This window comes from Berghia stephanieae, chromosome 1 (genome assembly GCF_034508935.2).
Source record: "Berghia stephanieae isolate SIO BIC M18660-M18661 chromosome 1, UCSD_Bste_1.3, whole genome shotgun sequence".
Lineage (NCBI taxonomy): Eukaryota > Metazoa > Mollusca > Gastropoda > Nudibranchia > Aeolidiidae > Berghia > Berghia stephanieae.
The window spans coordinates 6,632,828-6,645,342 of NC_088360.1; the positions used below are offsets into that span (position 1 = coordinate 6,632,828).

General features: G+C 34.4%; 1 protein-coding gene across 3 annotated transcripts in view; it reads left to right on the forward strand.

Moving 5' to 3' along the window:
- The window catches only part of LOC144966927 (uncharacterized), a 67,315-nt gene that overhangs the window by 46,938 nt on the left and 7,862 nt on the right, over nt 1–12,515 (forward strand). For all 3 annotated transcript variants that reach the window (XM_078903626.1, XM_078903632.1, XM_078903638.1), the window contains 2 exons: nt 1,369–1,774; nt 2,874–2,956. In XM_078903626.1, coding sequence (XP_078759752.1) covers nt 1,369–1,774; nt 2,874–2,956 — 489 coding nt within the window. The remainder of the gene's footprint in view (nt 1–1,368; nt 1,775–2,873; nt 2,957–12,515) is intronic.

Consider the following 12,515-nt stretch of genomic DNA (forward strand, 5'->3'; position numbering starts at 1 on the left):
CATGAAATTCAAAATAGAATTCTCACGAATTCTGAAAAAAACAAAAGAAATCACAAGTAGCTTAAACCATCAAATGGATTGTGATCTCAACCATTTATAAAAACTGTAGTTGACATTTGTGAGAATGGATTCTTGTGATTATCAAAAGCTGCTGCGTTCAGATAAATAACGTCAACCAATAGATATAAAATACTTGTTGCATAAATCTATTCAACAGGCGCCAACTACCAATAAATCAGCTTTGGCTCAATTTTCAAATCGAAATGATTTAGAATAAATCCTATCAAAATGAACTTCAATATTGTCTGTGGCTTTGTAGTTTTGTTGTATGACATCGGCTTCTGATGTATTTGTACCAGGTTTGAGACCAAATATTGGCGGGGCAAAATAGAGTCATTGAAAAAGACTCGCCCATACTTCTATTATATACCTAATCAATTACTCCTGGATAGGCACAGAGAGAGAGAGAGAGAGAGAGAGAGAGAGAGAGAGAGAGGGGGGGGGGGTGAGTCAGAAAATGGCACAAATGATCGAAACAAGCCTTAAACTGTCGCCATGTGTCGGTGAGTATTATGTAGTCTTACAACAATTACTAACACTAGTTGGATGGAATGTCAGTCTATCGTAAATTCAGATTTAATCGACTCGGCTACTCAAACATTACCATTGAATGAACAGTGGATTTAAGGGGAACAATGCGACCACACCTGATGAAATGCTCGTCCTTTTGCCCGTGGCGGTGACAGCTCTTCCAACTTAATTTTCGTGGACCCTATCTAAAGCCTCGGGAAGCTTCTAAGATTGGTCTTCTACAAACTAGTCCGTACGAAATACGTAAATTACAGCTCAAGGATATGGTCATTTCACGAGGCCGGCAGCGGTTGCCCATAATTAAAAATTTAACGACGGGCAGGGAATCAGAAAGAGGTCAACGAGTTTTGTCACATTGAAATCGCGGCTCAACCAATCAGATGATTGGAGTGATGGTGAATGAGCGTAATCCTTTTTTCAATTACTAATCTCAGAACGCATTGCGGGATTTATCATATGGTGATTTAATGTCTTGACCTTGCGTGGTATTATCAGATTAACACACAAAATAACATAACATTCTTGAACTCCATCATCATCATCATCATCATCATCATCATCATCAGCATCATCATCATCATCATCATCATCATCATCATCATCATCATCATGGGAAACTTTGGTCATCACGGTCTTCTAATCTCTCCGTATCTCCTTTGTTGATGTTTTTATTTCTACTATCTTCAGTTCATAGTTAGAGGTTAGTAATATTTTAATCCTTTCATGAAGATAGCTAATTACTCAATGATGTTCAATCTTTGGTCCACTTCATTTTAGGACGAAGTCAAAGCGGACGAAGCTCTCAACCCGATAATATCTGAAGCTCTAAAACCATATCCCGTCAATCAAATGGAAACAGTCAAATCCACTGAGGAAATCAAAGACAACTCGCTCAATAACAACAATAATAACAACAACGCAGAGGCAGAGACAGCTATCCCATCTGGTAAACAAAGTCAAACGGAGTCAAAATCATCGCTCGTATCCCACCAAGGTCAAGCTCAAAACGAGGCAGAATCCCTACCGCTCCTCAAGTCTCTGTCGCCATCATTGTCTAAAGTAGAGGCCGGAAGCGTAAACAGTCATCCCATTGAAATAACCAAAGAGTTTGCCCAGAAGGTCTTACAAGCCTTCTTTGCCGAGCTGAGGAACAGACCAAATCTTGTTGATGAGATTTTGAGAAGTAAGACTATTTGAAGAATCTCTCTCTCTCTCTCTCTCTCTCTCTCTCTCTCTCTCTCTCTCTCTCTCTCTCTCTCTCTCTCTCTCTCTCTCTCTCTCTCTCTCTCTCTCTCTCTCTCTCTCTCTCTCTCTCTCTCTCTCTCTTTCAACCTGAATCATTATTACTTTGTATTGTTTATAAGACGATGTTTATAAGAATAATGTGCCTACATGTATATATCTATCTATATATATATATCTTCTTCTTCTTATGCCTTTTGCGCCACGACATCATAAGATATCGTCGCCCAGGCATTCCACGAAGGAATATAGATAACTCATCAAACAAGATGTTTGATGTCAACAGGAATCACCCATGTTGTCCAAGTGAGCAAATTGGGGGTTGATAATCTTGCGCAAGGGAAAAAAACGAAAGTGCCTGAAGCGGGGCTCGAACCCGGGTATCCGGGTCACAGTGCAATGCCTTAAGCACTCGGCCACTTCGCCCCATATATATATATATATATATATATATATATATATATATATATATAAAAATATAGTATATATATATATTTATATATATATATGTAATATAATATATATATATATATATATATATATATGTTGTGTGTGTGTGTGTGTGTGTGTGTTTGCGCGCGCGAGCAGGTTTGGGTATAAGGGGTATGGGTTGAGAGGAGGCTGAAAGGAGTTTTAATGAGAGATTAAGAGAGAGATGTTCATGGGGTGGAAAGGGGGGGGGGGGAGGGTTGTAAAATAAGAAGTATCTAATCTCTCTCTCTCTCTCTCTCTCTCTCTCTCTCTCTCTCTCTGCTTGTGTGTGTGTGTGTGTGTGTGTGTGTATGTGTGTGTGTGTGCGCGCGTATTATATGTATTTGTGCGTGGGAGTGATTGGTTTCCCGGAAGCGGCTTCAATACACTTTGAAACAATTCATCCAAAACCTCATACCTCATCAACAGCACACAATAGTCTGTGATCTGTTGTATATAAAAACAATGCTAATATAGCAATGTTAATGTATTATGTGTCTTATTACTGTCTACAATAACGCACCACAACTACATTCTAATGAATATTATCATTAATTTTTAATCTAAAGGGGAAACTTTCAGGCTGCTGTTGAGTATTGCACAAGACGAGGACAACTTTAACCCAATCCCCCCTGACGTGGATCTGACGCAGGTAAGGTCAAGATAAGCCTGTTGCGCAACCCGTATATTTGTATATTTTAGGTTAAACAGTATTAGTATTAAACAAAATTTCAGTTTTGTTCTGACCAAACCCCCCCCCTTAATTACTAACCGGTTACGTTGTTCTGTTCTGGACGTTGGATTCTTAGGAAATACATTTTTCACATGCTAACCAATTTGACTCTTTTCTGACATTGACCCTTATATCCAGCCAGCAAGTAATAGGTAGCTAGGTCCATAAAACCTGGCGGAAAGTACTCTGCGACAGACAAAAATCTCATTTAAAAGAGAACACGCGACTGTCCATTTAGCCCACCAAACCCGGGGTGAACTCCAGCTCCAAAGACTTTACGCCCTTAACTCACTCAATCCTAGAGATTATTGCTACTTTTCAAAATTGGAAAAAATGTATTAAAAATGAGCGTGTATCTTCAACTATCATTAACATGTAAAAACTAAAAACATTAGCTTTGATGCTACGCCTATAATTTGTCTCAGAAAAATGTAATAAAATGTAGCCCGGTAACCACGGATATAATCAGTGTTAGGGTTGAGTGAGTTAAAGTAATTCTATCCAAAAACTATCTGAATAACGGGCGAGAACAAAGAATCGGAAAATATTAACTGCTTTATGACATTTAACTGAATTCTGATCGTTTGAGTTTTACTTAATTCAACCAGCAGGGGACCAGATTAAAAGGCAAATGAAAGTAAATAAAAAACTTATTGAAGCGCTCCTTTCTCAAACCGCTCCCTTAAAAAATTATTTTTAAGTGGAAAAGAAAAAATAAATTGTTTGATACTCGTTTACCTCCCATGATCTTCAAATATAAGATAAACACAACCACAAACACTGAAGGGAGTACCTATGTAGTCGAGATATGTCTGGCACGCCTTTCGCTCCAGGCATCCATCACGTGGTTTGTGATTCAACAATTGGATTTTACTTTACAAATGTAATCATTTTGCTCTGTTTCGAAAGTGGTGAGCAGTTTTCATGTTTGTTTGGTTGGTTGTTGGTTTTTATTGTTGTTATTTGTTTGTTTTTTGGGGGGTTTTTTAAGGCGTAATTTTTGATATTTTCCTCAACCTTTTAATGTCCGGTGGAGTGAGGAAACAAAGTGTCTGCAGGGACACTACAAGCAAGTAATGATCAATGGAGTATTTCTGCACACAACGTACCATGTATCATGTATCACGTACCACGAAGTATCACATGAACGGATAATTAAAGAAGGGTTATTTTTGGTGTAAACCATGCATGTTCTGCTAGATTTATTTTGTATACACCAAAAAACATCATTCGTTCATGTGATGGTCATATGATTCATGATATGTAGTACAATGTACAAACCGTTATTTTTACATCATAAATGATATATATCATGTTTAATCACCTTGTATCCTATGAACGGCTAGTTATAAAAGGATAACTTGTGATGTAAACAATACACATAGATCAGCGCATGGTTTACACTTTACACCAATATAAACCTTCTTTAATTTGTCTTTCATGTAATACTGCTGGTACTCAAGGTCCAACATAACACTCTTATAATTCTATACTTACAACAAAGAAATCGGGGTATTCCTTAATTTTTGGTTATATTTAATTTCAATTAATAACTTACAACTGGTTCCTGATCATTTTATAAGCCGTATTTTTATAAATTTCCATAACAATATTTCCCCCACCCGGTCACGATTTTTTCTCATTAAGAAAGCATGTCTAAATAATGTATGATATATTACTTTGGACTATGTTAGCGCAGCTTAATACTATAGGACATTAATTTAATCAGATTGGTTTTAGACGCCATTGAGGTAAATTTATCAAATGGGATATAATATTATCCAGGATTTCCAATCCGTATTTCTGAAGCGTTTACACAACTGGGCATGTCAATCCTGTGACATCAGTGATTAATCCCATTATTATTATCATTATTATTAATTTTAGTATTACTATTAGTATTGCAACATCCCTGTTCTGACGTTACTTGCTCCAGTTGTCGTGCACATGCATGACATACATCAATCTAGGGTAAAGCCAGTGTGAATCAGACAAAATTCATTGCACTTATTACTATTTTAAAATATGATTTTTAAAAGATGGAACATTGATTGGACAAAAAATAATATTCGAGATTCAAAAATATTTTTAAAAAAAATGTTTCGAGACCGAAACCCATTTACAGCCAATAACAAAAAAAAAAAAAGAAAGAAAAGAAAACACAATGAAGAAAGGTCTCGTCCTTTTCATTTTTCGAACTGTACTAGACTACCAATTTTATCATTTTTGCGTTGTTACTTTCTACATTTTCCAACACCTTCATGAGTTTTTTGTTTCTAATTTTCCTACGTTCTGCCACCGAGAATACTTCTACTTCGTATATCGATAATATATTTAGGTGTTTCCAAACTTTAAAATAAAATTTATTTGAATCTCGAGACTTCCTTGATTCTCGGGTTCAAGACATTATTTTTGTGTAAGCTGAAGACATCCTAATCTATAGACACATTGAATAAACGGTGTATAGCCAAAATAAGTAAAATGTGTTTTGTCATTGCACAACAGTAGGGAAAAATGCCATGTCATTAACTGGTTCCAAACTCATTGGAAGTGAAAAACTACTCTTCCGGAGGACTAGATAGATACCTTGTGTAGTTCATCTTGTGGTTTAACAGTAACGACATCCTATTTTCCAGTCTAAATATGTGCTATTCGTCAATAAAGATTATCCGTCCTAGCTCTTTTAAGTCTCGCAATCTTAAGAATCTGCCTATACATAATGCTACTAAAATAGCATGCCAATTAAAGATTCAATATGAAGCATGTTCATTTTTAGTCCTTCGAAGGACTGTTTATATACACACTTCCAAGGAATTTGGAACTGGAACAGTAGACGGTGTGACGTCACGACTTTTTTGCCCTATTCTGGACCAGAGGGTCTTTGGGGTCTCGCCTCCACCCTCCTGCTCGAAGAAACGTATTGAAAGAGGATTGCCTGTAGGAAAATAATCCCAGAATGCCCAAGGAATTTCTTTTAAATTCCGTTTTAGGACAACATAAAAATTCGATTCGGGAAACAAGAGAACTCGTTCAGAATATTTTTCTTCTCTCGCTTAAATTTTGATATTGTCTTTTTTATTTATTATTATTATTTTATTTTTTTGGTGTGTGTTAAGTTTTACTTGAGAGCTAGTTTAAAAAGTCAGTCCCTGTGGCAAGTGATTGGTTGGGACAAATTGGACTAGCACAGTAACAAATGTACATTTCAATCTATTCGCTGATGGATCGATGTAACTCTCTGATGAATTTATCTCTCAACTCTACAGATTCCAACTTCCTCCATCCTCACTCTCTCTCTCTATCTCTCCCTCTCCCCCCTCTCCCCCCATTCTATCTCTCTCCACCCCCCTCCCCCCCTCTCTCTCTCTTTCTTTCCTCACCCTCTCTTTCTCCTTTTTAAATATTACAATCTGTCTCTCTCTTGATCCAATGTTGTCTCTCTCTATCTCTCTCTTCAGCTCTCCCTCTCTCTCTCTCTCTCTCGCTCTCTCTCTCTGACTCTCTCTCTCTCATTCTCTCTCTCTCTCTCTCTCACACACACACACACACACACACACACTCATTCTTCTCTTTTCTATCTTCCCCTTTTCTCTATCGCTGTCTTTCTGTTTGTCTGTCCGTCTCTCTCTCCCCCCCCCCCCTCTCTCTCTCTCTCTCTCTCTCTCTCTCTCTCTCCCTCTTGAAAACAAATATACAGTTCATAGTGGGTTTTTTTGTTGGGTTATATTTTACCTGCAGACAATACTGCCATCCTACCAAACAGCTGAGAGCTTCCAATTAAACACAAATGAACTTTGTTTTCTTTTTAAAGAGAACATTTTCCGATACAAAATCATTTATAACTGGAAAAAAGTCTGCATTGTCTTGTAATCTAGTGGTGTGGTATTCGGTTTTTGACCAGTAGGTCCCTGGTTTGAGTTTTGGTGTGATTGGCGTAAGGTAGAGCTCTTTTCTTTTCTTTTCTTTTTTTTAACCCTCTCATTACCAACTATAAGAAAATCGTCACACTTGTGACGATTCGATATTTCACATTTATTGTAATGTACTTTACAAACTTTGAAGACAAATCTTTGTTATAGCTGTGATAATCTAATGTTGTTTTATGAGGCACGTCATTCTATTCTGGACAAAGGTCTCATTGCTATTGTGTTTAACATTTTTTCATCTTGGGTAAATAAGACATTTCGAGAAAACTCATACAAATAGTCGGTAAGGAGAGAGTTATGTAAGAGAACATAATTTAGTAAACAATTAAACAATATTATCATAACGCGTCATTCGGAAAACTTTGGAATTAACATGAATGGCAAATCGAACAAGTTTCTTCGAATTTGTTCATTCATGAGAACCCGTTATAATTAAGTGATAGTACTCGATCTGTGGCAACCAATAAAACTACAATAGGACTTAAAATGACGTTATATGTTTTTCTTTCTCCTTTCGTTAATAAAATAGAATATATATATATATATATATATATATATATATATATATATATATATATTATATATATATATATATATATATATATATATATATATATATATATATATATATATGATACACATGATATATGTTAATATTTGCCATCTTGGCATGCTTTTAGGTGGGTTACACGAATCCTTATTTAAGTGTTTGTGTTTGTGCATGTATGTGCGCGCGCGCGTGTATGAGTGGTTTCGCATTGTTTTGTTTCATGCATGTATGCGTATATTATGTCTATGATGTCATCAAATGAAAGATTGCCTTCATGGACAATAAATATATTATTATTATTATTATCATTAAACACAATTATATGTGCGTATTATAGTAACAAGTCGGATAATCGATCGAAAAATGATTCGTTTACTAGCATGGTTCAATATCATTGAAAGTCTGTAGGATTTTCTGAATCCTCCGTCGCTAATCCAAGTTTAACGCTTTGCTGTAAGCTCTTTACAATATTCTAACATATGTTGTGCAGCTATGTGGTCTTGTGGTATGACACTCGCTTTCGCATCGGAAGGTCCTGGGTTCGAGCCTCGCGCTCGGCGCATAGTGGAGTCCTTGGAAAAGGCTCTTTACTCACATTCTCTCATCGTATTCAGGTGTAAAATGAGTACCTGGTCGTTAACAGCGTTGTCTTTGTCCGAAAAATTGTAATGTCGCCTAACAGGCGGCATGTCCCGTCCTACATGTAAAATGTTGCTGTTGACCAGGGACCCCTTGTAAAGCGCGTTGAACACATTAAGTGGATATTTCACTGTATAAAGCTCAATGATACAACGTACATTTAACATATTGTTGGACAAGTCACACAGCATGTGAGTCACTTGTGATTTTTTTTTCTAAAGCGAGTTTAACCGTGGCCTCCGTAAAGTTATGGCCTGACACTGACCAAAAAATGACGTCAAAATGCCAGTCTTTTGCCACAAAAGAAGACAAATCGTGAGTTATATTCAATAGGTTCCACCAATGGAATCACTTGTTTCCATGAGCACTACTAACGACAATTCACTAGGAGGTGCAAAAAACAAACCATGACGTCAAAATTCCAGTCTTTTTGCATTTCAGTGTCAGGCTATAACTTAACGATGGCTACGGTTTAACACCCATTTCCTATTGATAGAACGAAATTGACGTCACTCACCTTATTGCCAGCCATTTTTTTGAGTGGGTCACACCGTAGGTCACAAAGTTTTGTGTGATGGGACATTATTTCCGGCTAGCGAAATGTGAGCTTTTGGCTTACCGCATAGCATAAATAGCATGAGGAAAGTTGAACCCATCGTCTCAATCGGTGGTATTATATCGGAATGAAAAATAAATGGCGAAATATGACGTAATCAGAAAACAGAAATCTTGGGTTTTCAAAGTTAAAGAAGCCATATTATAGTTTCGTCTTGAGGCAGTGGGTAACAAATGCTTGTAAAATGTCTTTTCCCAGGCTGTCGTACTCTGAAAAATCACATTAAAAAAAATTTTGACCAGAGAACTCGTCATCAAATGTCGATCGAAAAAATGAACTCCCAGGTTTAAGAAATTTAAAATTATTATTATTATTATTATTATTATTATTATTATTATTATTATTATTATTATTATTATTATTATTATTATTATTATTATTATTATTATTATTATTATTATTATTATTATTATTATTATTATTATTTTTACAAGACGATGGTCATTTTAATTTATCAATATTTGAAGAGCAAGTTTTCTGGTCGAAATGTTAAAAATGTTTTTTGTTTTTTGTTTTTGTTTTTGTTTTTCATAGAACATCAGTATGGCTCCGAAATCAATCAAACTCAATTCACAAACAAACCTATCATCTCTGCCGGCTTTTCTTCTCTTGACAACCCTTTTCCCCTTGTTTGTTCAACTATCGTTTTCACACCTTCTCGCAACGAGTCCCACAATTTCATGCACATCAATCAATAATCACAAACTGTTCCCAATAAAAACCCATAATCCATCTGTTACTGGTATTATGAAAAGTGTCTTCTCTCAAAAAAAATGATACTTGTTACGTTGAATTAATCATATATGGCTAAATTACTGACAGCTTCACCACTACACTACGGAACCACCCGGCTAAATAGTATAATTAATAAAATCTTTACAAAACATTATATTACATATCTTTAATGGTACTTCCATTTTTTAAACATTTCGGTCGTACGTCATCAGCTCTTGTCTTATAATTATCTTTATTAACAATGACGTAGACAGATGTTATAAAATACTATTCTTACACTCTTGCATTTTGGAATTCAAGACGAGTTCCAACCACTGCACGAGTTTGCGAGTGCGCGTTGGGAACAAAGTTCGAATTCCAAAACGCAAACGTGTAAGAAATCTTTTTCTTTATACCTCTCAATCGATTCCGATTTCGTCATCTCTGAGCAAAAGACATTTTCAAAAATAAATATTTAAATGATACTTCATTTTTCAAAACATCAAATTTTTGTGAAATTTAACGTTTGATAATATGACGTCACAAATTATTGTTGTAAACTTTGACTTCATTATGCATTACTATCTAGGGAGAGGGGTGGCATAATATAACTTTTGTGACCCTATTTTTGCGATGGACTGATACGGAAATACAGCATCGATAAGGCGGCATATATATATATATATATATATATATATATATATATATATATATATATATATATATATATATATATATATATATCACATTTCTATATTCATTTTGCTCAATTCTCTTCATGTTTCAATATTCTCTCCTAACAGGCCTCATGGAACCAATATACATTTTATTTTAGCCGTATAAGTCTCCTATTATTGTCATTTATTTTTTTGGGTATCAACTCTCTTATAATAGCACTCATTTCCTACAGCAAAGTAATCATTCGCATTTCGGTCAAGTTGGATAAACTTTGTAAAGTACCTGACCACTCTCAATATAGCTTGATTAATTAAGCCAGCAGACAAGACAGCAAACCACTGAACCATCGACGACAGCCAAGAGCATGATGGGTAATGAACGACGATATCACGCAGACCCCGGTTTTATGTCTATGGAGTGAATTGAGATCATAAGTGTTAAACTTGAAATGTGCTATCTAGTAATATTATAAATGTACATGGTTATTAAATATGGCATATCTATCAATGTGAAAAGATCTATCTACTTTGTGACCTCAACTCTGACGTACATTGACAAATCACCTTTTTCATTTTGGCCAGATTAATTACACTATGCGTTAAGGTGGCCAGAAATTTGACAGCGATTCATTAAAGTCTCAAGTTTAAGAGTGCACGACAAGAAATGGTCATTTTCATTCAGTGATATTTGAAATTAAACTTTTTTTTTTTTTTTTTTGGGGGGGGGGGGGGGAAGCTAAAAATGAAATGCGACGTTTTGTCAACGTGCAACAGTAATGTCGTCTGCCATACTCTGAAAAAATACGTTTTAAAAAAATTTGGCCAGAAAACTCGTCGTTTAAGTATTGATCGAGTAAAAGAACCCCCATCTTTCCAAAAAAAAATTATTTAAAACAAAATTGAAATAGAACAAAAATAACTCTCTCAAACTTTAGTTTTCACTTTCATGCGAGAAGTCCCTGGCTTGAGAGTTTTTGTAAAGATGGGGGTCATTTTAATTGATCGCTATTTGCAGGATAGGTTTTCTAGCCAACTTTTAAACACGCGTTTTTTCAGAGTACGCCAGCCTTGGTATGATGGAATCCATTCATCAGCATCTTATTTCTTAAGGCTGACAGAAAGGCTAACATTTTCTGACAATCAGTTTACTTGATACCTCATTAATAATTTTGATGAAATCAAAATGTTAACTAGATCAGATTTAATTACAAGCTCTCTGGGCAGAGATTTCTGAAAGCAAAAATAACATAATTCACTCACAAAACCAATAAAACAACCCTCCCCCCCCTCCCCCTCCCCCCCCCCTCCCCCTTTAAACAAATTATACATATTAAACTGATGTATATCTCTTTCTTCCCTACCTGTCTACACCCCCCCCCCTCTCATTCTTTCCCTCATCCTCTTTCTCTCTCTCTCTCTCTCTCTCTCTCTCTATCTATCTATCTATCTATCTATCCACCTATCCATCTATCTATCTATCTATCTATCTATCTATCTATCTATCTATCTATCTATCTATCTATCTATCTATCTGTCTATGTATGTATGTTATGTAGTATGTTTGTGTATGTAATCCCCAGTCACTCAACTATTGGCAGATTTATAATAATGATGATATTAATAATAATGATAATAATAATAATAATAATAATAATAATAATAATAATAATAATAATAATAATAATAATAATAATAATAATAATAATAATAATGATAATGATGATTATGATGATGATGATAATAATAATAGTAATAACAATAATAATGCTAATAGTAATACAAATAATGATAATAATAATAGTTGTAATAATAATAATAATAATAATAATAATAATAATAAAATAATAATAATATATTATAATTATTATTATTATTATTATAATTATTATTATTATTATAATATATAATAATGATAATAATAATAATAATAATAATAATAATAATAATAATAATAATAATAATAATAATAATAATAATAATAATAATAATAATATAATAATAATAATAATAATAATAATAATAATAATAATAATAATAATAATAATTAATAATAATAATAATAATAATAATTAATAATAATAATAATAATAATAATAATAATAATAATAATAATAATAATAATAATAATAATAATAACAATAATCGTCATCATCATTATCATCATCATAATCATCATTTTAATCATTATCGTAAGTATCGTCATTGTCGTCGTCGATATTTTCAGAGCTTTCGTTTAGTCGTAACCTGGACAACGTTGTATGCACTGAAGAAAGCTTATGGTTTCAAATCGACACCGTGGTTTTTGTAGTGAAATCACAAATCGGATGCAGTCCATTTAGTTAAACGTGACAGTTGA